The 26,522-nt window shown below is 45.6% G+C and overlaps 1 protein-coding gene and 1 non-coding gene across 4 annotated transcripts in view; one reads left to right on the forward strand and one right to left on the reverse strand.

The window, feature by feature from the left end:
- LOC135388040 (uncharacterized) overlaps window positions 1-25,768 on the reverse strand; it is a 37,639-nt gene extending 11,871 nt beyond the window's left edge. For all 3 annotated transcript variants that reach the window (XM_064617323.1, XM_064617322.1, XM_064617324.1), the window contains exons 1-12: window positions 25,612-25,768; window positions 19,011-19,082; window positions 18,921-18,953; window positions 17,775-17,804; window positions 17,521-17,547; window positions 16,980-17,009; window positions 15,152-15,170; window positions 14,833-14,930; window positions 12,439-12,804; window positions 11,477-11,702; window positions 10,111-10,273; window positions 6,868-7,013 (exon numbers count right to left, since the gene is read on the reverse strand). In XM_064617323.1, the coding sequence (XP_064473393.1) occupies window positions 6,868-7,013; window positions 10,111-10,273; window positions 11,477-11,702; window positions 12,439-12,804; window positions 14,833-14,930; window positions 15,152-15,170; window positions 16,980-17,009; window positions 17,521-17,547; window positions 17,775-17,804; window positions 18,921-18,953; window positions 19,011-19,082; window positions 25,612-25,618 (1,217 nt within the window). In that variant the 5' untranslated portion in view covers window positions 25,619-25,768. The remainder of the gene's footprint in view (window positions 1-6,867; window positions 7,014-10,110; window positions 10,274-11,476; window positions 11,703-12,438; window positions 12,805-14,832; window positions 14,931-15,151; window positions 15,171-16,979; window positions 17,010-17,520; window positions 17,548-17,774; window positions 17,805-18,920; window positions 18,954-19,010; window positions 19,083-25,611) is intronic.
- Trnaa-ggc (transfer RNA alanine (anticodon GGC)) lies at window positions 579-651 on the forward strand. The gene has a single exon. It is a non-coding gene; the product is annotated as a tRNA-Ala (tRNA).
- Window positions 25,769-26,522: the final 754 nt, after the last annotated feature.

A 26,522-nucleotide genomic window follows, 5' to 3' on the forward strand; every position in this document is an offset into this window, starting at 1 on the left:
CCTGAAACTAAGCCTTCTGTTTCCAAACGTGTCGTATTACCTTAAGTGTCTCACAACTTGTTGGCCGTCGCAAGAAATTTCAAGAGATAAACTGATGTTCTGAGGCTGGAACAACATAGAGGGGACAGATACAAACAAAGCCTCAAATTGCCTATGAAATCAACGATGAAAGATGAAAGTCACTGAAAAGGTTAGCCAGCTGTAGGGATCGAACCCACATCCTCTGGATTGCCGGTCCAGGGCTCTACCAATAGAGCTAAGCTAATACGCCTCTCCAGCGACTTTCGGGGTGCGTCATCTGAAGGGACGACAAACCAGCCACTCACTCTCACTCACCCTTTCATCGTTGATTTCTTAGGCAATTTGAGGCTTTGTTTGTATCTGTCCCCTCTATGTTGTTCCAGCCTCAGAACATCAGTTTATCTCTTGTTCAACAGGTGCCGCTTGCGTCGATTTCCGTCGTATGAATGTGTGTATGAGTGAGCAAAAATGTAAGAGTGAAAGGAGGGTGAGTGAGAGTGAGTGGCCTGTTTGTCGTCCCTTCAGATGACGCACCCCGAAAGTCGCTGGAGAGGCGTGTTAGCTTAGCTCAATTGGTAGAGCCCTGGACCGGCAATCCAGAGGATGTGGGTTCGATCCCTACAGCTGGCTAACCTTTTCAGTGACTTTCATCTTTCATCGTAGAAATTTCAAGTCAGCCTTGTTATCAAGGACAACTTCAGTCTTGATCGCCTTTCGCGAAACCTGAAGTTGCCTGTAATAATCACCGGAACAAATTCGTTCCCTGTTGTTCAAATGTTTATCAGATCTCCCTATCTTGTGGTTTCTGTTATATTGGCCAGACAAAGCGTTAAATGATCGTTTGAGAGAGCATTCATTTAAAGTAAAAAATGAAGCCTCAAACTCCGAAATTGCTCCGGAAGAATGCTCAGATTGCTTCCCTCTATGGAACGAAACAATTGTAAAGGCTTCTGAATAAGCGATTTCAGATATTGCCCTTGTGCTCCGCACGGGGGCCCTCCGTCGCCCAAGTCACGCGCATCGCGCAATGCGTCGTGGGAAATGGTTTACATTTGTGCTCGTCTGCCTGTTGCTCGAAGGTGCGGGAGGTGAAGGAGAGAGAAAACCGAAACCGTTTGCGCTCTTCTTTTCTCTGACTCATGAAAACTAAATCCCAAGGTGCAGCGGGGCTTTCGCAACACGGCGCTCTCTGGTGGGCCATCCATGCAATTTCTGAAATCGTCTAATAGACGATGCGAGTTATCGCAATGATATTGAGGATGTGGAAATTCATTGTCAGACAACACTACGTTATAAAAAGAACACATTTTATTCTGTGCCGATTGAGTGCGTCACCGTTTATAGTGGGCGTTGGAATTCTTTTAACTCACCAGTCGGCAACTCTTTCTGCCAAGTGCCACAGCCAAAATCGACGAGTAATATCATTAAAATTACTGCCAAAATGTAATTAAATTACATTACAAATTACATAATACCAAAAGTAATGCATTACATTACACATTCCCAGGAAAATTAATTTATTACTGTAGTTTCAATACAGTAACGACATTACTACCCAGGTATGGTGTCCACACTAAACTTTTTTTTTAGTGTAAGGTGGGAGTACCATAACTCATTCCCCTTTGAGTTTGTAGGTGTAATGAAATACACCTACCTCTCAGGGGTGTATTTCACAACCACCTTCAAACTTGTGTATGTAAAACATTGTGTATCGTGCCAATATACGGTTCGATATACGGATAAAGAAATACGTGCATAAATTTAGAGCTGGATTTGAAACATCACATAAATGGGGTGACGAACCAAAGGCTCACTTAGAAAGGCCTTTCTAAGAGAAAACAGATACTATGTCGCCTGTCTTGCGAGCGTCTGCAAATTGGTAGCCCTGCTCGCATTCCAGTCAAAACGAAGGGTGAGGGTAATTCAATCGAAATATATATATATATACAGGGTGTCCCAGAAAACGTGTCATTGAATTACAATAAAAAAACTACGCCACCTAGAATCATGCGGTCAACAGCATTTGTTCTTATTAGGTTTTTGCCACCTCCTAACGTGAATGTCATGTACTCCAAGTTTAATTATGTAAATATTTGCGAACTGGAAATTTGCCAAGTAAAGGTCACTTTTTTACCCCACCAATATGAAGAGCGTGCCGAATTCACTTAGATTCATGATAAGTGACAGTGATATTCACCAGCTATCCCATCGGAAAAAATAGTCGAATATCATGCTTTTCGGGGCACCGGACCATAACGCGCGATGACTTTTTGAGCGCAATCGCTCTCAGTGCGACGAAAGGAGGTTCAGAAGCCAGCCCACAGAGTGATAGTAGAAAAAGTAACAGTTCCTAAAATTGGGAGAGGGAAAGCATTATCCCAGCGAAAGTCGGACGTGATAAGCCGTGCCTGTTTTATCTCTTTCTGCAATGTCGGAGAGGGCTGGGTTTCCAACCTCCTTTCGTCGGACTGACAAAGATTGCGCTATTCATCGTGCGCTATTCTGTGCGACCTGCGTAGAGCATGATGTTCGGCTATTTTTTCCGATGGGATAGCTCCTGAATATCTGTCAATTATCATTAATTTGACTATATTAGACACGCTCTTCACATTGGTGGGGTAAAAAAAGTGACCTTTACTAGGCAAATTTCCGACTTAAGCTCGCAAAAATTTACATAGTTAAACTTACTTTACACGACATTCACATGAGGAGGTGGCAAAAACCTAGTAAGAACAAATGCCGTTGGCCGCATGACTCTACACTCTTAAAAATGAACTTCACTGCATAGCACGCTCCTAGCCAACCATAATCTCGAATTATATAGTTATCTGCCTTGATTTGTTGAAAACGGGAGGCGTACGCCTTTTTTGTGACACTTATGCTGTTCATAATTGTCACAGAAAAGGCGTACGCCTCCCGTTTTCAACAAATCAAGGCAGATAACGATATCATTCGCAGTGATGGTTGGCAAGGAGCGTGCTATGCGGTGAAGTTCATTTTTAAGCGTGTAGGTGGTGTAGTTTTTTTATTATAATTCAATGACACGTTTTCTGGGACACCCTGTATACAGGGTGTTTCAAAAAACGTGTCATCCGGACTTTATAAAAAAACGGGGCGACGGAAAAATACGGGGTAAAGGGCACTTGTGTGACAACTGAATTTGCCATCTTGCAAAAATATTTTAATTCGATTTTAATTAACATAAATTCAATTTCTTTAATTGAACTCCAAAATTTCCCAATTCAACCTAACGTTTTTTTACAGAATTAGAGAGCCTGTAGCGAACTTAGTCAGATCCACCAAGAAATCCGCTCGATATTGCAAAGGGTACTGCAAAAAAAAAAGTCCGAATGACAGTTTTGAAACACCCTCTATATATATATACCAGGGATGGGCAGTAATACGCATATTTTGTATTATAATACTAATACACAATACTTCCTAGAAATCGGTATTATAATACAGATACAAATACATTTAAAAAATGAGTATTATAATACATAATACTAATACTTCTGTGTATTACACGAGTAATACTTGTAATACGCTTGTAATATACTTAACTTGGGAAGAAAAAAAGGAAAAGAACAGAAGAATTACTTAAGATATATGCCCATTACTTATCGAGACAATCATTCTCCAATGACGTTTTATTCACGCTTACATTTTTGCACATGGCCTGATCTTTCCGAATAAGATCAGATAGCGCTGATCAATTCGATCGCAGTGAACAACTTGCTCTCACTGTGGCAGAGCCCTGATTTCATCCACTCTGGACGATAAAATGTGGGCCGTTCAAAAACCCATGCCCATAGTGCAACCACACGTACAGGGGTGACTGGCTGCACGCACTCTTTCATAAGACAAAGGGCTTGTACTGGCATGACTCATCCTTACGGATTCTGAAGTAGAAGGAATGCGAGGAAACCTCCAGTAACCTCTGGCCCCACCAGCTCCGGTGGCGCAGCGGTAACGCGTGCGCTTGGAGACTGGGAGGTCCGCGGTTCGAATCCGCGGGCCGGCTGTGCCGTCTGGGGTTTTTCCTGGGTTTCCCTCAGATGTGTAATAGGCGTATGCCGGCACAGTTCCCCTGAAGTCGGCCCATGGACGCAGCTATCCTCCCCCCGAGCGGATTCCGCTCGGTCTTCCACTTCACCCTTTCCTCTCCTCCTCTCCACCACCTTTCCCTTCCCGAGAAACATGCCGCCTAATCAGGCAGGCAGACCTCTCGGGTTCCTCCCAACGACACTCCTCCTCCTCCACCTCTGGCCCCAAAGTCACTCGCTTTGGGATAATTTGGGACAGGGGAACACTGTAATAGGAGCCTTGTTCGTGTTCAAATGCTTGTGGGACCCGAAAAATTACTGATAACGTGCACGGGTGACACTTTGCAGGTCGAACTTACGACCTCTGGGAAAGTATTACACCTTCAAAAGTATTATAATACATGTAATACCTCGTTTTGTGTATTATAATACAGATACAAATACATTTCAAAAATGAGTATTATAATACATAATACAAATACTCAAAAGTATTACAGTAATAGTATTATAATACAAAGTATTACTATTACTGCCCATCCCTGATATATACACACAGTGAGGAAAAAAAGTGAGGAATTGCTTGGTGTATCAACTCCATCAAGACAACGTTCGCGTTTCTTACTGGTTTTGGTATGGTTTTCAACAAATCAGGGCAGATAACGATACCATTTGAGATTATGGTTGGTTAGGAGCGTGCTATGAGGTGAAGTTCATTTTTAAGAGTGTACAGCCTTAACACACCCCTGTGGTTGTGCATCCAATTCACACCCATCTATGACAGGATCAGCCTCGAACGGGTACAATATCAGTGTGATCTGGATGTATATTGCCAAATACGCGCCTCTCACGCTGACATAGGTGTAATTTAGTGTGTGACGTCTGTGATTGACAGCCCACTCTTTCACCCACTACGAACGGCTAAATATTACTACGAGATTGGTCGAATCCGTATCCAGGGAAGGTTGCGCAACTCCACAAATCTCGAATCTTCTGAATCTCTCCTTAAAATTAAATAATTCACTTTCAGGAGAAAAGATACCCATATGCTTTTTCTCACAGTTCGAGGTAACTCTCTACAAGTAACTCGCTCGCAAGTTCCTTTTTTGGTAACTTGTTACTTAACTCTGTACTTTTACGCCGTGGTAACTACCAAGTTACTTTTAATTCGCTTTTCACTCACGTGCACATATTTTCTTGCTTTCTCTCCGGTTCGTGGCATTTTGTGCCAAAAAACGTGATATTCAATCAATGGCAGTATTTTATTCAGGAAGTGGGAACTGCTGCCATTGAAATGAAGCTGAACCATTGTGCGCCCACAGGGAGAAAGATGCAAAGCGTCCGTATAGACCTCTACCAGAGACACGTCATCATGACGTTGGTACACAGAATGAAACCGAAACAAATCGGAAGGAGTAGGACCGAAGGTCGCGTCCCTTTCATGACATCGTAATCCCCTCAAGAAAGTGACTTTTCGGCTCGACCTTGTTCACCTCTTAGCTTCGAGCGTAGTTCAATTTTTGGCGCTGTCGAACACTATGACGTCATTTCTTTACAAACCGGGAGAGGTATATTGTTGGAAAAACGATCTAGGCGTGCTGCACTCCTCTGCAGGCAACTCAAGGCCTAACTCGCCTGCTCACGCGCGCTGTACCTGCGTAATGCCATTTTGTGTCCGAACCTGGACGAAAACTAGTTCGTTATTTAAAGTAACTCAGTAACTGAGAGTTACATTTCAGGCCGTACACTTCATTATTAACTTTCATACGGTAACTTTTCAATCTATGCTTTTTCAGGAGCATGGAAAGGGCATTGGTACATTGGTAAGTACACTGATGGAAACCACATGTTTGGGCGGGAGAAACCTTCACAAGTATGACGCAGAAGGTTTCTCATTTTTATCTCAAGTACATTTTTTTAATTATTAGGGGTCACTTTTAGTGAAACACCCTGTATACGTCGCGAGATTGACCTATGTTAGGGGCGCCACCATCAGCTTTCTAGTGTGGGTATAACACGCCGGGCGATGTTGGGTGTTAATGGTTCTTTTCTGTACTTCTTGTGTATATTCACTGGAAGACCACTTGTGCCGCGATGGTAAGATACTGTTCGGTCCTTCAATGCTCCGACTACTGCACTGAGCTTGGAATAAACGTGCACAAGCAGACGACTCGAGAAAGCCGTCCACACTACGGTATAGTTGATCGTTTCTCCGCAGCGCGCCGACTGATATAGGACCGCTTCCCGTACATTGGATTGGTTGGACTGTCAGACCATTTCCGGTCCGGACCAGACAGTCAGGTTCCGGTCCAGCCGGTCCAGCCAGCAAGGAGCTCGCTTTATTCAACGTCAGAATGCCAAACCTGATACAATCCTTCGAACATCCCTTTATTAGGGGACACCTCGTTAAAACCCATTACATGTTGAAAAAAAAAAAAAGAAAGGAATACGGCCGTCTCTTATAAAACGAACTTCTCCACATTGCATGTTTCTAGCCAACCATCTTGAGTGGCAACGTAGTCGTGTAGTTATCCGCAGTGCATACATGTATACTGTAAGCGGTATACTTCACCGCATAGCACGCCATTGCCGCGAACGATAGCGATATCGCTTCGGATTCTAGGAGAGAAGTCGGCAGTACGCCTTTGTGGCAATTTGGGCATATGGCAATTGCCACAAAAAGGAGTAAGCCTCCCCCTCTCGTCGAATCAAAAACGATAACCCTATCATCCTGCCTATCAACGTGCCTTGCTTTCCGTATACCATACTAAACGTGACCGCTAGAATGAGGAAATGTCCTTACCTGACTATCTCATCAATGTGATTTGCGAACATTTCTTCGAACCCAGCGGTATCGTAGTTGAACATCTTGAATCCTAGTATGCGGTAGGTTTGTTCAAGGCCCACATCTTCAGTGAACGATAAGGTATCCTGCCACGGTTTGACATCCTGAAACAGCAGAGATGGGATTGTAACAACCGTGGCTTTGCAAGATGTCAATCGGAGCACATGGGCAGCACATGTGCAACACAGGGCGACGTGGACACAAGCTTTTTTTTATTTGTGCCCTATTCACAGTGTATGCACTTCACCGCATAGTATGCTTCTAGCCAAGCATCATCTGAAATTATATCGTTATCTACCTTGGAGGCATACGCCTTTTTGTGTCACTAAGTAGATAGCGATATCATTCCAAACTTTTTACACCTTTAGGGTTGTTTTTAAGTTTGCCCATGACGAACACCTTTAGGGGTGTTCCTGCACTATGGAATAATAATAATAATAGAGCCTAGTGCGTCAACCTGCTCATCATACACTCCGTCATGCTCTATGCTGATCTTACCATACACTTATATATATACGAGTCATACACTTATGCAGTTCATAATTGTCACAAAAATGGCGTACGCCTCCCGTTTCCAGCCAATCAGCGGAGAGAACGATGTCATTCGAGATGATAGTTGGCTAGGAGCGTGCTATGCGGTGAAGTTCATTTTTAAGAGTGTAGCGCTCGGCTTAGAGTCACTGTACCGGGTACAGTGACTCTAGCTCGGCTCGGGATATGTGAGCCGCTGTCGTCTGCTTCTACCCCTTCTACCGGTAGAGCTGCGACGCTGCGACCTTGAAGCCTCTGCTCTCGCGTAAGAGATGGCGCTACATTGGCGCTCGGTAAGGGCAGTAAGGGTAGGCGTGGTCGCCATAACTTTGAGGCTCGACCTCATTTTGAAGGAGAACGCCGACGCTTTTCACTGGTTCGCCCACTGCATCCTGTGAGATCTATATACAAGGAATAATGCCGAAAGGAATTATCCGATCTATAAAGGCTTTTGATCCCACGGCGTTTGAAATCACACATTTTACTCAATGGGACAGAGGAAGAATTCGCGCCCTATCGTGATTTCACAGTCTTATACATCAAGGTATATCTGCTTTAGGTAATTTTCCAGTTTGACATTTAAGGGGACAATGTTTGGAACCTAAAGTGCATGTCTTGGTGAGACATCACACTTAAAGAGGGCTTAGCCTATCGACACATCCGCGTATGGGAAAGCCCACTCTACACTCTTAAAAATGAACTTCACCGCATGGCACGCTCCTAGCCAACCATCATCTCGAATGATATCCTTATCTGCCCTGATTTGTTCAAAACGGGAGGCGTACGCCATTTTTGTGACAATTATGAACAGCATAAGTGTCACAAAAAAACGCGTACGCCTAGCGTTTTGAACAAATCGGGTCACATTTCGATATCATTCGAGTTGATTGTTGGCTAGGAGCGTGCTATGCGGTGAAGTTCATTTTTAAGAGTGCACCAATATGAAGAGCGTGCCGAATTCACTCAAATTCGTGATAATTGACAGTGATATTCACGAGCTATCCCATCGGAAAAAATAGCCGAATATCATGCTTTTCGGAGCACCGGATCATAACGCGCGATGTCTTTCTGAGCGCAATCGCTCGCAGTCCGACGAAAGGAGGTTCCGAAGCCAGCCCACAGAGTGATAGTAGAAAAACTAACAGGTCCTAAAATTGGGAGAGGGAAAGCATTATCCCAGCGAAAGTCGGACGTGATAAGCCATGCCTGCGATGCGATGCCAAGCGATGCGAAGCCAAGCTTTCTGCGATGCCGGGGGTGGGCTGGGTTTCCAACATAGGTGGGGAAGTTTATTTTGTAGTGCACTATCGTAGTAACGCGTTACGTTATTCGTTACTGTTGCGGTAGTAGGTAACGCATTACTAACGCCGTTATTTCTGATAAGTAATGCCGTTACTTTTGCATTACTTCACCAGTTGTCCTTATAATATGTACCATTTTTGGTTGAGTCAGCAAGCAAGCAAGCAAGCAATGTTGGGCACAAACAAGGGTCACGCATGAACACAACTTACATGTACGATTTATTGCAACGCAGAAGTAGTTGATGTTCAAAATTATCATCGGTGAGCTTCGCCCGTTGGGCTGAGAGGACGCCTAATGACCAGTGAGTGCTCCTTGTCAAGGTTGATAGAGACGGTGACCTTTTATCTCATACAGTACAAATCGAAACAGCCTTGGTACTTTGTTACTTGTTCAGAGGGTAGAGGCTATTTTTCTGCCGCTTTTGCCCCATTCGTCCGAAAAATACCAGAGGGAGTGAAAAACAGTGGTAAACAAAGGTGACATCGCAACCAGGGTAGGTCAACAACCCTTCTTTTGCGTTCTTCGTGGGTGTCGATGTGACCTTGTCATTGTTGAAGATGAATAGAAAAATCGGGGATTTTCCAGGATTCTGCAGGCACGGTCCTCGCTCAATCTTTCAAGTTCCCGAACACGCAGTAACGCATAACGCCGTTACGCGTTCGTTGTTAAAAATGTAATGACGTTATTACTTTTCTCCCAAATGTAATGCGTTACCATATTTCACTACTCGAATGTAACGCGTTACTCCCCACCTATGGTTTCCAACCTCCTTTCGTCGGACTGACACAGATTGCGCTGAAAAATTAATCGTGCTCTATTCTGTGCGACCTACGTAGAGCATGATGTTCGGCTATTTTTCCGATGGGATAGCTCCTGAATATCCCTGTAATCATTAATTTGAGTAAATTAGACACGCTGTTCAGACTTAAGCTCGCAAGAATTTACATAATTAAACTTACGTTACACGACATTCACATGAGGAGGTGGCAAAAACCCAGCCCGTTGACCGTATGACTCTAGGTGGTGTAGTTTCTTTATTAAAATTCAATGACACGTTTTCTGGGACACCCTGTATAGTGAAGCTGTCACGTAACGTACACTAAAAAGTAAAAGAAATAAACTGAACTTCACCGCATAGCACACTGTGCTCCCACCATTGCCTCGAACGATAAGGTTATCGCTCCTGATTCGAAAAGAGGGGGGTACGCCTTTTTGTGATAATTGACTCAAAAAGGCGTACGCCGTCCTCTCTCCACGAATCAGAATCAGAAGAGAGCCCTATCATGGCAATGGTTGGCACAGAGCATGCCGTGCTGTGGAGCTCAGCTTTTGAAGCAAAGCACGTGCAGGCGGGACAAATTCACTCACCGCAAGAGCAAATCTGGCGATATAAGTATAGGTGCCAGGATCCGTGGCGTTGAAGTCGAGTGGGGTTGACAGAGCTGCGTAATGCTTGATATTTCTATTCCACGCCCACTTTATATATGGTGGCTCCTTTTGACTCAAATGGAACTGGTCTACGTGCTGGCGCCTGAAACAACGTTTGGTTATGAAGCGGAGACCCACGTACGGCTAAGGTCATGGTTGGCTTCAAGACATACACGAGTTAAATTTTACATTAATTGGTGGTCACACGCACACGCACGCCCAACGCTAGCACGCTCCTAGCCAACCATCGTCTCGAACGATACCGTTGTCTGCCCTGATTTGTTGAAAACGGAAGGCGTACGCCTTTTTTGTGACACTTATGCTGTTGATAATTGTCACTGAAAAGGAGTACGCCTTCCGTTTTCAACGAATCTGGGCGGATAACGATATCATTTTAGACGATGGTTGGCTAGGAGCGAGCTATGTGCGAGCTAAGTTCACACTAAAAATGAACTTCACCGCATAGCACGCTCCTAGCCAACCATAATCTCGAATGATATCGTTATCTGCCCTGATTTGTTGAAAACGGGAGGCGTGCGCCTTTTTTGTGACACTTATGCGGTTCATAATGGTGTACGCCTACCGTTTTCAACAAATCAGGGCAGATAACGATATCATTCGAGATTATGGATGGCTAGGAGCGTGCTATGCGGTGAAGTTCATTTTTAAGAGTGCACTAGTCATCCAACCATCATCTCGAATGATACCGTTGTCTGCTCTGATTTGTTGAAAACGGAAGGCGTACGCCTTCCTGTGACAATTATGAACAGCATACGTGTCACAAAAATGCGCACAACAAATCGGGGCGTATTACGATATCATTCGAGATGATGACCGGCCACGAGAGGTGCTATGCGGCGAAGAGTCTAACACAACCATGACAGAATACTACAATGGCATTGTGTACAACATAACAAATTTAGCTGCTACCCAGTATATCAAATTAAATAGGAGAGGTCATTGATATACACCTTCAGAGTATGAAAACTGTGAAATCTGTTCAAACCGTATGGAAGGGTATAAGATGGGGACTGATGGCCGTATATATGGTTAGTCCTAAACCCTCGTAACGCAAACAAGTATAACGTAACATTATTTTTGTTGTGGAGCAAGTAGCTGATTATCTTCATTATGAAAGTTGAAGTAAACAAAGGCTGTGTGTGCATCGTATAGGTACATCGGCTATTATACGAACCGCCGGTCTCTGTAGGGCCAGCAAACGTTTGTTTCTGTGTTCACCTCCTAATGCGTCGCTATTGCCGTCGGAGGAATAAGAGTAACGTATATATACTCTTGAGTAACCAACCTCGTGTCAAACGAAACGCCGAACATGTCGGTGGGGCGGCTGACCGAGACTTTTGTGAAGGTCTGGAAGGGGCCGGGAGTATCGGAGAATAATACATCGTTTTCGATATAGACATGGGTGAAGATGATGACGTCACAGATGCCGGACGGTGGGTACATGTTCTCCTGCAAGGCACGGCGACCGACGGTGCAAACAAGCGGTTGGAAGATGAAGTCATATCTAGGTGCTAAAAAAAAAAGAACAGATGAAACGAAAAGAATGGATCACTTAATCCCTCTACATGCATAAATTCGCAGATCCTTGTTGCCAGCTGTGGCGCATTTTTTAATCTACTACAGCAGCACTAATCGCAGAATGGGGAAATGGATTATTGGCGAAATAAGTCCTCGGAGTGTACACGATGCTAGACGCTTTTTGGACGTATGTACCACATCACTGTGACCACAACACTGTCAAAGTTTCGTACGCCAGTTCGGATTACTATTGGCAAGATGTTCGTGTCAGCTCAAATGTGCGAATGAGCTTCAACGATATTTTAATCACGATGCGATTTTGATTACCGTGTTCACGGAATTACATGCCCCGGAGCGTTACATGCCACATACGCGCAGCATACGTGGTTCAATGAAATTCATCTCCCCCACGCGGCAGCAATGCAGGGATTCCACCCAGTACGTGTCTTGCCCATCGCTCAGGCTTGGATTACACCCCCCCCCCTTTTTTTTTCAAATTGATATTGCCCAGAGAGCCCGGCTATACCAATGCAGTCGCGTGGTTATACCGCCAGCATACGTAGCGTATAGCTGAAACCGTCAACAGTGCCTGGCAATTCGCATTGCATTGAGGCATTACCGATACAGATAACGGTTGGGAGATAATGGGTGGCTAGGATAATGGTTCATTTTTAAGAGTATGCTATTACCTTACGGTGGAACGGTGGAACAGGGCAAAGTAAACCTTACGTGCTGTCGACACCAACGGCGGCGTTGTCGTAGTAGTTGTAGTCGTTGTGGTCGTTGTAGTCGTTGTGGTCGTTGTAGTCGTTGTGGTCGTTGTGGTCGTTGTAGTCGTAGTCGTTGTAGTCGTAGTCGTTGTGGTCGTAGTCGTTGTGGTCGTTGTCGTAGTCGTAGTTGTCGTAGTCGTAGTAGTAGTAGTCGTGCTAGTCGTCGTAGGAGTAGTAGTTGTGGTGGTCGTTGGCGGTGGGTTTATGTACCCATAATCTGTTATCACTGCATCCTCTTCCGTCACTTGTGAACTACCTCCTGCACCTCCGCCACCTCCTCCACCTCCTCTACGTATGTCAGCATCGCTGCCGTCGCCGTTGGTCCCTTTTTAAAAACATCGCTCATTGTACGCTATGGCGTCTGCACAGTGTTTCTATAATGGACAATGGTCCTGGCAATTTGGTAATGTCGCGCATTTCACATTCCAACATATTGCTATTTGATCGAAATATCACTGACAACCTGAGCAGTCAGTTGCATGCGTATATTGACGTCCCTATGTGGGAACGAACTCTAGCATTATAGGGCGCTCACGTGGTTATTGAGTCAATCGGAAGCAATCGCTTTTGTACATTGGCACACCTTTTTGTAATTCTTCCTACCGTCACGCAGCGCGGTCAGCCACTAAAATAAGGAAGCTCTCGAAATACCACCTGGAGTACCTCCGCAGAGAGTAGAATCCCTATAAGGGGGCCTATTATGCTAAGAACGCCGTTTTTAGTGTGAAGGAACGCCATTTTTTTTCTTTATTTTGTTCATTGCGCATCTTCGCAGACGCGTATTTCCTTGATCCCCAACGTGAGAGGGGGAAGGAGCACACTGCCGCCTCATGCGTCGAAGATTAGCTTTAACTTGCGGAAACAAAACAAAAACAAATGTACCGGAACTGGCCTTATCTTGGGTTGCATGTTCTGTTCTTTTTCCAGGACGCGAGAGGCGATAGTGTGCTCTTTCTCCCTCTCACATTGGAGATGAAGGAAAGACGCGTCTTCTAAGAAGCGCAACAAAATAAAGAAATTACGTTTCATCACGAATTTTTTGCGGGCGATCTATCGAACGGATTTTTGTTCTGGAAACTGCTACGATATCAGGTGACCGAAAGGAACAGATGTTCTCATTGGGACAACCTTGTAGCTTAAGACATTGCCTTTGGACTTTGCTAATGCCCTCCTAGGGAGTGCCCTTCAGCATACGCTATATTGCAATTGATTTCATGTTGGAGAAAGTGTTTTTTTAAGTATATTTTTTAAAAATCTATACACTTAGTTGGGACACCCTGTATATGAACATCCTTGCAGGAGGTTACGGGTCGAGTATAAAAGGGACACTTAAGACCTCTTTTGTACTCAACGACTAACTGTGGCTCGAAATGACTCCCGAGTGGAGGAGCCTTGAAATCAAACAACCCAAGAAAAAGGTGCTCACGGCTGGACTCGAACCTAGACTCTCCCGATTTCCGGTCGTGGGAATCAGAAGAGCCTCTCCGTCCCCCTTGTTGGCACTCTTGAGGCGAATTCGCGGGGTCACTTTGTGGGAGCCGTTCTTAGAAATAGTTAACATTTGCCCCCTACCATATTAACATTATTTATCATGCGCTTGTTGAATCTTACCTGAGGCACTGCAGTTTGGACTGGATCACCACGACCTTCGGAAACTTACATGCTATACCGGGTGTTTCAGTTAAATCCCCGGGATAAATAATTCGCGAACCGGTGCACCAATCGCATAACTTTCGTTTTTACGAGTATCTGTCCAATACTGCCAACAAGATGCGCACCGCGTGAATGAGCGGGAGGCGCTCATTATTTAAATAAAAATTCAAATGAGTTTCGTGAAAAAAGCTAACTTCTAAAGCAGGGCGCCGTCGGCATTAAAATGGGTACTACCCCTTCTGGGACCTTCAGTAGATACCTTTTAGAGAAAAATCTGCAACCGAAGCGGGTCATTTGTTGCAGTAAGAAATTGGTTTCGGTTTACACGTTTTTGTCGCGGCTGGTCGCGGTGAAGCGCTAAAGGACGCTCTTCCACTCCCTTATCCACCAATGAATTACGTCCTTCCACCAATGAATTACACCAATGAATTTCGTCCTTTTGCGCTTCGCCGCGACCAGCCGCGACAAAAATACGTAAACCGAAACCAATTAATACGGCTTTGGCTAATACTCGTTTCCTTCACGGGTAGTATTTCGACTGCCCGCTTAGACTCGCCCGAAGTGAGAAGGCTACTCCACTGGCTCCTCCAGTCAAACTGGGATGTCTAGACGATGATCGTTACAATGGTCAAGATTACGATAGTGATGAGCTCGCCCGAAGCAATCAGCCGTCTGGTGTTTGGACGGTGTCTGAACTCACCGGTGGACGCCAGTACCAGGTAGACCGCAAGAGCCGATATTAGTACGAGGAGACACACGCTACCGACAATGAAGCCGACGATGCTGTCGTCCTTTTTCCTGCATTTTGAGAAACATTAAACCAGAGCTGTTCAGACGAGGAATGACGCTTGGCTTAGAGAGGCGCCAGGTCTCACAAGCCCACGGCTTTAGACAGAGTTTTTCTATTGCACTTTGCACTTGTTTCCTAGCCTTCTTTTCTTTTTTTTTTTTCATTGTAGGATTGCTTCTCGCGTTAACGCCATTGATGCATGTAGAAACAAACCTATACAGGTACTTACTCGGTACTAGGTGCCCCACCTATAGGAAGGAAGAGAGGGACGCTCAAGCAGACAATCGGCCACCATGGGCCCGGCCTATACGTATCACAGATAATACATGCAGAAGACCTGCGGGAACCACCATGACAACCCAGGTCAGGCGCGACACAAATACGACTCAAAATTACGCCGTAGGCCAGTCCTTAGTTGTTCAAGACGTTCTAGCGAGTTTCGGGTAAACGACGCAGATAGAACGCAACTGTATGGGAAGCACATACGTTCGACCAAGAGTACACACTTTTAAAAGAGAACTTCACCTCATAGCCAACACTCCTAAAAATGAACTTCACCTCATAGCACGCCCCTATCCAACCACCATCTCGAATGATATCGTGATATTACCTGATTTGTTGAAAACGGGAGGCATACGCCTTTTTTTTTTTTGTGACAACTATGACCAGCAGAAGCGTCACTGAAAGGGCGTACGCCTCCCGTTTCCATCAAATCAGGTCAGATAACGATATCATTCGAGATGGTGGTTGGGTAAGGGCGTGCAATGCGGTGAAGTTCATTTTTAAGAGTGTACCTAAATGGTCGCAAAGTTCGACCTGCTACCTCACTGCCACGAATGATAGGGCACGCCTTTTTGGTAGCAGTTTGGATACATAGGGTAATTGATTTTGCCAACCTTTTACATCCTTTATCAACAGCTATGTTGACCTACACAGTCACCGTGACCTAGCCAACCATCATACCGAATGATATCATTTTGTGTCATGATTTGTTCAAAACAGGGGGGGAGGCGCCTCGTCCCATTTTCAACAAATCAATGCACAGAATGATACCATTCGGAATGATGGTTGGCTTAGGAGCGTGCTATGTGGGAAAGTTCTGTTTTAACAGTGCAGGTACTACTTTTTCACACCCTCTTTTCTTACAGAGTACACTCTTAAAAATTAGTTTCACCGCATAGCACCCTCCTAACCAACCATCATCTAGAATGATATCGTTATCTGCCCGGATTTGTTGAAAACGGGAGGTGTACGCCGGGTTTGACACTTATGCTGTTCATAATTGTCACAAAAAAGGCGTACGCCTCCCGTTTTCAACAAATCAGGGCAGATAACGATATGATTCGAGATAATGGTTGGCTAGGAGCATGCTATGCGGTGAAGTTCATTTTTAAGAGTGTACACTGTTAAAACAGCACTTCACCACATAGCACGTTCCCAGCCAACCATCATTCAGAATGATACCATTCTGTGCATTGATTTGTTGAAAATGAGAGGAGGCGCCTATCTGGGACAGATTATCTTGTCCGAGATAGGCGCCTCCCCCCTGTTTTGAACAAATCATGACACAGAATGATATCATTCGGCATGATGGTTGGTTACGAGCGTGCTATGTGGTGAAGTTCTGTTTTAGCAGTGTATGCAGTGGAGGGGGACGCAGGAGGAAGGCAAGGACACGACGTTCATTACACCTCCATGTGCGCTTGCTGTTCGTAAGTCCTTATAGCCCCGCTGCAACTACTGAGACAAATGCTCAATTTCGTCTTGCGGACATAGATTTCGAAGTTGCTCGAGGCTTTGTTGCAGGATTACGATGCTCATGCTCTCTCCGTCGCCCGACCCAATTTTCCCACAAGTATTGCCCCTTATTTCCCGCTTTAGCCACTATCTAGAACAGCTGTTCTTTTGAAAGTTAAGTGCACACTCTGTATATACGAATGTTTCGTAATTGTTGTTATTGTATATTTCCTTTTTGCTCTTTGCAATTCCCCCGTTATGTATTGCCATTTGTAAGGGCCCTTAAGGTTTAATAAATGAAATGAAATCTCCGTACTTACTTTGATCCAGCTGGGAAAGCCCCGATTGCACTGGAAGCAGAAAGCATTCCATGTCAAAAAAACGAAGTATCACACATTGCATGGCCGGGCTACTCTCTGCAACCACGTCTACTTTGCATCAAACCTTTGCACCCTTGCGGAAAATGAAACGGAGGGCAGCACGGAGCAGAGCAATTAGAAATAGCTTATTCTTCACTCAGAAAGGTCGAGCAGTTACACCTTTAGGAGGTCATTGTTGTCGCATATTTTGTGCCTCAAAGTTGCACCTGCTATCTCACTCTACCACGAATCATTGAGCTACCGCTTCCGATTCGGTGAGTGATGGGGCGTACGCCTTTTTGTAGCAATTTGGATATAAGATACTTCTCTTTTACCACCCTTTTACACCCTTTATCTGACGCTATGTTGATCCAGGTGGTGTCTCTACACACTCTTTCTTGGAGTGTTCTCATTCCTCGGACAAGATTAAGGCTGCTCGTCCCACTATAAATATATATTTTTTTTTTATGTTTCGAGATGGAACACTCATTTATGTACTCACTAGGTTGCTGGTAAAGCTCCGGCTGCACTGGAAACAAAGTATTCCATATTAAAAAAGGAAGTATTGCGCCTTGCATAGTCCTGCTACGCTGCGGCCACGTCTACATTGCGTCAAGCCGTTGCAACCTTACGGAAAAAATGAAGCAGAAGGCAGCACGAAGCAGAGCAGTCTCAAAAAGGTTATTCGGACGAGATTAAGGCTGCCATATTATACTATATGGGGATAGAGCGTCTCTACGCAATTTAGGTACTCACGTTGATCCTGGGGGAAAAAACCCGATTCAACTGAAAACAGAAAGCAATAGACATCAAAAAGAAAATATTGCACATTGCATCGTCGGGCTTCTGCGGCCAAGTCTACATCTTTGCAACGTTTCGGGGCGGCACGAAGCAAAACTGTTGCAAAAAGCTTATTCATTCTCATGCCTTTAACTCTGACAAGACTAACCCCCCGAGCTCATAGATCTGACTTCACTTGAAGCCGCATCTTGACTTGTGCAAGTCCGCGGCCAAGACCTGTCGTCGCTCAGGACGTTATGAGTCTTTCCTGAACCCTCACGCTGGCTTACTTCGTCAGGTCGCTGCCTTAACTGCTGACTAAAATTCCATATGAAGAGTCGACATTTAGAAAAGGTCAGAAAGTATATATGTTACACGGCTGCCCTGTCTCACTATATGGGATTCTTTATGTGCGGGGACATTACGTCCCTACGCAAACAACAAAGAAAAAGAAAAGGGTGAGTTGTAAAAAAAAAAAAATACAGAAACACGTACTGTGAGGCAGGAGGAAAAGCAATTTTTGGAAACTCGAAACTCTTTCAAGAGTTTCATGCCATGTAAAAAACAAAATGTCTCTGGAGGTACTATTTCCAGTGCAAGTAGATGTAGAGCAAATTGGCTGAACGATAACATGATCGACGAATCCCTATCCTAACTCACCCCTCCTAGGGTTATTGCTCGCGGCATTTCAGCTGATGCATATTCCCTCTCTGCTTCTTTCCTTGCCACATATATAACGCCCTTTTGGAGAGTACAATTACTCTCAAAAAGGGTGTCTCCTCACTCCCTCAAGGGAGTAACATTATTCCGTTACTCCCTCCCGGAAAGAAGAATTACTCTCCAATAGGGAGAAAGGTGTCATGCTACTCCCTTGAGGGAGTGAGGAGACACCCTTTTTGAGAGTATATGTGGCAAAAAAGGAGTTAAAGTACACCCATTTCTTAAGAGTGTACTGGACTGTGCAATAGTAAACATCACTAAATGATCACCGAATAATTTAGCGCGAAAAGACGAGACCATAGAAGGAAACATACAAAACGGGTGTCTGTGCGGACGAGCGAGTGTGTGTCTCCTCCCATCGTCTCGACTTTTCGCGCTTTATATTCTTCAGCGATCATGTACCTTCAGAGTAGTCTTGAGGAAATCCACCGATCTCTGAAAGAGAAAATAAAAGAGATAGAACAATGATCTTCGTGCCAGCTATATTCTTACGGTCGTATCCCGACTGGTCTGTCAACCCCTCTGACGCGCCATAGTAGTATTGGTTGTAGTCCTCCTCTGGTGCTGCAGTGAGGGAAGACAATGAGTGACCTTTACGTCCATCCCCGCTTAAGCTACGTTCCCACTAATGGATTCGCGCCCTCGTAGCTGTGTGCGGCGAACAGCCTGAGGTCTACACCGAGGCTCTCCGTATTCTCGTCATTAGCGACGAGTGCGAGGGACGCGAGACCTGGACGCAATCGTCTTATTATCCGTTTTGAATGGGTGGTCGCTGCAGTCCGCCGCCGTCAGTCGCGCAAGGAGAGCCTGCATGAACGGCACCGGAGAACGGGCCTCCGCCATCCTCTTTCCGCCGTCGCGTCCGACGTCGGAACGCACCTTTGCAGTTCAGCGTCAAGCTGCGCGCTGCCGAGGACACAATTTTTAGCTGAGCGTCTCCAACAGCTTCTACTCAAGCGGAGTACGAACAGACGTCATCTGGTAACGTTATTATTTAAACCTGTAGGAACTACTCGCGTTCTTCTGAAAGTTTGTAACATTGGTGCCCCGGTCACGTAATAGCTCTACTCTACAATGAGCAACATTCTCTTTAGCAATAAAGCTTGGTGTGGACATCCTGACCCTCCAACACTGAGGTGACTCGACGGCATTTATGGATCCCGCACGCAACTACCCTGGCGAGCTGCAATATACTGTATGCGGTGTGGTGAAAAAAAAAAAAACAGAACGCCGGTTGTCCAAAATATCGGGTGGCGTGGTCAAAAAGGGCCCTGCTCCGACGACCCGGCAAAGACCCGCCACTCCCCTGGCGGTGAATACCGGTGACGCCACTGGACTACTGAAATGTCTCTGCCACTACATCTACCCCCCTCCCCTCCTTCCTGAGTTACAAGTTCCGTTAAGGTTTATGCAATGTACCGTTGTCGCTATTCTATGGCTCGGAGATTGAATCACGGGAACTTGGATGTTGCGCAGGGCTCAATGCCGTAACACGTATACCTGTCCCGGAGAAACCCAGACCTGTTCTCCTGCTGCTTGAAGTGACAGCCGATCTCTAGCCCCATGACACCCGAGCCTGTTGTCTAATCTTTCCTTGCCACCGCCTGCCAGTGTGGGCGAAGCTCGCTTCTCTGTCTTTAGTACAAGCGTTCGTAATTGAATCCCCATAAGGAGTTCGGCCAGGCTGAAACCATTTACACGTGCTGTGTTCCCATAGCTGAGGGGGACAGATATGGATCCTTTGCATTGCGGAGGAAGTCTTTTACCGTACGGATCGTCGTCTCGGCCTCCCCAATCTTGATGAAAAGGGCGGACCACTGACAGACCTCACTTGCTGCTGAATACGTCGACGAGCCGTGAGCCGTTCCAACGTTTTCGAGAATAATCCACCACCCCCAATCAGGTGGAATAGGTTCAGGCCTAGAACTTGCTATCGGTGTCCCGGGAGGCCGGTGGAGACGTGGTTGGGCTGAGTTAACTCGAGTACATGCATACTTTTCACAACTAGCAACGAGAGAAGTAATTTCGGCTATCAAACCTGGCCACCACACCGATTCACGGGCAAGAGCCTTAGTACGATTAGTGCACTGCAAGCATAAAAAGTGCTGGCGAACGAGAGGAGGGGTTTACGAAACTGTCTTTTAAGTGTAGACCACTGCTTTCCATTACAGACAGAGACAGGCATATCTTTCACGGACAGGTACTTCGCCACGTGAAGCGGTACACTTTGCTTTGGCCAGCCTTGCTTCTTCGGCCTGCTTCGACCAGCATTGCTGACAAGTGTGCAGCCGTCTTCAACACCACTGTTTTCTCCTTACGTCCCGGAGATTCACGGGCAATAGTTCCCAAGTAATGAGCGTCATTACATCAGTATCAAGTCACTTCAGTAGCAAAACGTTCAGCAGCGTCCAGTTAATTATCCCCGAGAGGGTTGAGAGGCAATGTATCAGCCGCACCGAACAACTTAGCATACATCTGGAACATAGCATCCGGAACTGATAGCGCATTGTCTTTAGTCTGACCCGTTGCACCCTAAGATGTAGAACATCTAGTTTCATCTAGCTAAACAGCGGCACAAGAGGAAGATGGTCAGTTTCGCATCCTGAAGAAAGTGCATCATGAAACCCGCTGGATTGCCCGTGTTTTAGCAAAGGCATCTCTCTCCGTCTGTCTGTATCTTTGTTTCGTTGTAGCCATCTACATTGATGAAACGGCTACCTGCCAGCGTTCGCCTGACTGTTGTGTCTGGAGGAGAACCGCACAGAGGCCAAAAGGAGATGGCATCAGAATAAACGCTCGTGGCATATAGGGCGTGTGGTACTTGGCCAAGCAATGGTCCGACGTTAGGAGTGTGGACGCTGCCTCCTGTTCATACTGCCAAGTCCAACTAGTTTTCACATTTTGAAGGGCTCGAGTCGATGCAGGAATATCCGAAACACGAGGTAGAGACAGCGCAAGATGATCTACTGTCCCTCATCTGACGATCACCAGTCCCGCACACCAGGGAGTTGGTTTATCGATACGACGAACGACACTCGCTCTCCAAATTATCAACGACCTCTTGGAAATAAGATAGGAATCCGACGACGTGCACTGAGCGAGAGTCGGCACGGCATCTTGCTTGAGGCGAACAGTATAGTCATCGCGTATAGTGGTACCCGGACAACGAAACAACGCAGTGTGAAGTGTTGCCTTAGGACTACTGTTCAAACTACCGAGGAACTTGACAGCTTCCAGGGCTTGGATAGCATGAAGACCCGGGATAGGCACTGACGGGGACTCGATGACATGCAACCGTTAAGAGCTTGGTTTCCTTTGCCTCTGCAGATGTACCAACTACGAGCCCTATACACGCAAAGGTTAGCCTCCAGTTCCAGAAACCTCAGCTCCTGAATCCAGTTCAACCTGGGCTGTGTAGTTGTCGTCAACTGTCGCTTAGCATGTGTCAGCGGAGCATGGAGTTGGATAATTCTCGAAATTCTTGGAACCGCAAACTTCAGCCAAATGTCCCTTCTCCCGCAGGAACCAGACAGATTTCCGATGGGCAGTCTGAGCACTCTTTCTGCGCGCGGCCGCTGAAGTAGCAAGTCGAGAAGGATCGTGGTCGCGCTGAGACCTCATCCCATTGCATGGGCTGCTTTGGCGTGATGACGCCATTGGGAAGGATGCTTCTAAACTGTTTGGTGGCTAAACCAAATTGGGGGCGCTGTCGACGGCATTTGTTTACACTATGACGGCATTTGTTTACAAACAGGTACAGGTCTATTACAGAACGCGTTGTGCACTATTTGTTGAACTTGCTCCGTCCTCAACACTATAAGGGCCACCACTTGTGTTTTCTGCATTTTGAATTGTGTTTGTGTTTGTTTTTGTTTGTTTTTTTCAGAGCCACTAGCCAAGAGTATGTCCCTCCGCAACGTTTTGTACATCTTTTCCGGTTGCCATGACTAAGAAATGAGTGGTTTCTTTATAAATCTGTTGTTTACGCCATTTCCTTTGAAGCTGATTCGAGGGGTGTTTATCGGTATTTATATGGGTTTATCAAAAAACCGGATTCTTTCACCGGCTATATTCCGCACCGAAAATAAATGCAGAATGCGGGCATCCACTTCTACACGAAGGTCTTGCTGGCTGGACCGTGTTTTATTGACGGGCCTGTGATACGGTAACACGGGCGAGGGATTGGATGGGTGTGGCTAGAAGAGTTTGAAGAGTACAAAGTCGAAATAGAAGGCTAGGGAGTCACTGTTTGGGAATAGACCTCTACCCGAGAAACGTCATCATGACGTTGGTAGACAGCCTGAAACCGAAACAAATCGGAAGGGAACGGGCACTTGTTCGCTGCCTCATATTGAAAGACAAGTAGGACTGAAGGTCCCGTCCCTTTCAGGGACCATCGTGACCGTGTCTTTCGGGCGTGACCTTGTTCGCCCCTACACTCTTAAAAATGAACTTCACCGCATAGCACGCTCCTATCCAACCACCATCTCGAATGATATCGTTATCTGCCCTGATTTGTTGAAAACGGGAGGCGTACGCCTTTTTGTGACACCTATGCTGTTCATAATTGTCACAAAAAAGGCGTACGCCTCCAGTTTTCAACAAACCAGGGAAGATAACGATATCATTCGAGATGGTGGTTGGATAGAGCGTGCTATGCGGTGAAGTTCATTTTTAAGAGTGTAGCTACGAGCATATACTCTTAAAAATGAACTTCACCGCATAGCACGCTCCTAGCCAACCATAATCTCGAATGATATCGTTATCTGCCCTGATTTGTTGAAAACGGTAGGCGTACGCCTTTTCTGTGACAATTATGAACCGCATAAGTGTCACAAAAAAGGCGCACGCCTCCCGTTTTCAACAAATCAGGGCACATGGCGATATCATTCGAGATAGCGGTTGGCTAGGAGCGTGCTATGCGGTGAAGTTCATTTTTAAGAGTGTAGTTGAACTCTACCAAATTGGTAGCGCTATCGAACACTATGACGTCACTTGTTTACAAACAAGGAGAGGTCTATTCGGAACATTTCTTGGCGATAACCGATCTCACAACCAGGTCATCCCTCTACAAACACTGGAGCACAAGGGAACATGGGCACCGTCCGAACAAAATACTGAATTTTAGTGCACCGTGCGCTATCGCCTGAGCGTACAGAAAGAATAGCGTGGTGGTCCTGCGCACTATGCAAAGCTTTCTATATGGTTTGCGCGTGCGCAGAGCCACCAACACTATCCCTTATGTACGCAAAGTTGTATCTTTAATGCGAAGCTCGACCTACGGTGCACAGTTCCAACGGGGGATTTCCCTTTCATTTTCAAAGCATGGCAGCTGGCACAGTACTGCATATCCGGACTTTTGGGTATATGGGTATATGAAAATTGCGACAAAAAGGCGTACGCCCCCCTCTCTCTTCCAATCAGAAGCGATAACCCTATCATTCGCGGCACTGTTTGGAGCACAGCGTCCTATGCGGTGAAGTTCTCGGAGTGTAGGTGATGTTGGCCGATGCAGGCTACAAACAAGCTATGCAAACATCCTGGCGTCGGCACCTTTTTTTTTTCTTTTTTGAATCGTTTCATGTAGCTGATTTCGCTCTTCAATCTACTTTTGAAATAGTGAAAACGCTTATTTTTTATTTTTCGACGTATTTAGGTTGTGTGAAACTCCTGCTTTCACTCTGCGTAGTTTTGGAGACAACATACGACCATTAATGTAGTTAAGACTCCTTTAAGGTTGATTTGAAATCCCGGTCAAACAAAACGGTGTAAACGTGCGGTCGTCGTCCATTGGGCCCCTGGAGTCCTGGACTATGAATGATGGGGACGACAAGACATCGAATGAGACTAGAAAATAGATCAAAAGAGTATATAGCGCTGATGTCCATGCGGGTTACAACTGTTGCAACTGAACTGTTCAAGGGCTACAGTAAGTTTTTGAAACATGCTCGTGCTAATCTCAAATTTGTGACCAATCGGAGCACATGTTCCCAGTGCATTTCGTCTGCGTTGCGTCCAGGAGAGCTGTATGAATCTTTGAAATCCACGAAAAAACAGACCTAATTGATTATCTGTGTCGTTCGTCTACACAGTAGTACTGAAAACCCTGGAAGTCGGTGGGAAGGCGTGTTAGCTTAGCCCAATTGGTAGAGCCCTGGACCGGTAATCCAGAAGATGTGGGTTCGACCCATACAGCTGGCTAACCTTTTCAATGACTTCCATCTTTCAACTCGCGTAGGTTCGTCAGTTTTTCTATACCGCTCTTCGACTTACAGCAGACGACGTTATGCGTACCTTCGTGTTGGCGTCTGATTGGAAGCTACAAATGACTTAGCAATGGACAGAGGCATCTGGATGGCGTATGAAGCTATGGCGTATGGATATCCGAATGTATCAACGCTACGCCCATTATGAAGTGGAAGTTTTGAACAAGCACTTCCCAAGAGAATTACGGAGCGTAGAATAACAATATTACAACGAAAAAATGGCTAGGAAGCAAGCGAGCTGGTGAAGATGACGCATAATGTAAAACCCCGAGACTAGGGAACACGATGGGACAGACACCACACGATGAGACTTCGTGTCGTGTCTGTCCCTTCGTGTTCCCTAGTCTTGGGGTTTTACATTATGCAACAATATTACGCCTATTCCGCTCGTAACATAGTATAGCAGATAAGAGTTCTCACCACTGCGAAAGCTGGAGTATGAATGAGACCAACAATGTTTCACATCTCGTATCGCGTAACACTAACAATGTTTCTTGCTCCAGTAATGTGCTGCTTTTAAATTCGAACGAGCACTCATTGCGCTGCAAATTGTCCGCAAACCGCTCCGAATGTTAACGGATGCACATTGTCGTCAGAATGAGCAGTAACGGTATCGGTGTCCCACTCAGGGGAACGAACCTAAACATGATCATCTAAAATTAATTCGTAACTGCCCCAAATGAATAATCTAATAGCAACCGCTGCTCGTTTTCGTCTCCCTTCAACCTTCCCTGAATTGTACAGGGTGTCGTAACCACTGCACCAAACGTATAGCGTATACAGGAAATACGCGTGTTGTTAGTTCTACTGCTGAATAGGATGCTTACCATACATTACGATGATGTATGGTGTTGAAAGCCTTGTAGGATTTCTGACGAAACAAGAAGACAGAACAGGTTAGCTGAGCTGAGGAAGTGTTCAAATCGGCCTGGAGGCTCAAAGTGACTTGGAACAGCAAGGTCTCGAGATGTCGTCTTCTTCACGCTGCACATGCACGAACCGCGTGACGCTGCAGCGACCAATCACTTCTTCTCACAACTATACAACGTAAAACTATTATTAAGAAACCTATAGTAGATGGCCGTACTCCCTCTTGCCCAGAAGTCCGACGCCTGTACTATAGGTCAGTTCGCGCGTAACACCATAGGGCTGTTGGTGCCCGAAACCCCTTAATGTCCGGTTGCCTTCTGGCCTAGGTGCCAGGTAGATAGATATCCCGCAGCACTTTGGTGGATCAAGTTGGAAAACACCGGTCTTAAATCCTCTTCCAGCGAAAAAGTAAATGAAAATGTGATGGTCCATCGTTAGGTTTTTCTTCCTTTGACAGCCTCTATAGTTTGCGGCGTCTGCGATCAAAATTGCTATTTCGTTTCGATAACACGCGACCAGTTGAATATTCCAACTGAATATAAGTAAATGAGTACGTGTATTTAGATTATTATCTTGTATCCTGAGTGAAATAACAGATGCATTTTCGCAGACGTACTTTTATCTGTGACTCTCTTATACTTTACTCTTTTTCTCCGTATAAAAAACGAAAAAAAAAAAAAACGAAAACACGACCGACAACGGTCCTCAACAGGGCCATTTCCGTTGTGGCTGAAGAAGAAGAAGGTAGTGCAATTTGCTTAGCCGACTTGAACTGAGTGCTTTGCAGTACTTGGCAACCAACTATATACAATGTGGAGCACGTGCTAGTGCCACAATGATTTTCGAGAAGAACCCGAGAAGAAATTTG

Source organism: Ornithodoros turicata, chromosome 3 (genome assembly GCF_037126465.1).
Source record: "Ornithodoros turicata isolate Travis chromosome 3, ASM3712646v1, whole genome shotgun sequence".
NCBI lineage: Eukaryota > Metazoa > Arthropoda > Arachnida > Ixodida > Argasidae > Ornithodoros > Ornithodoros turicata.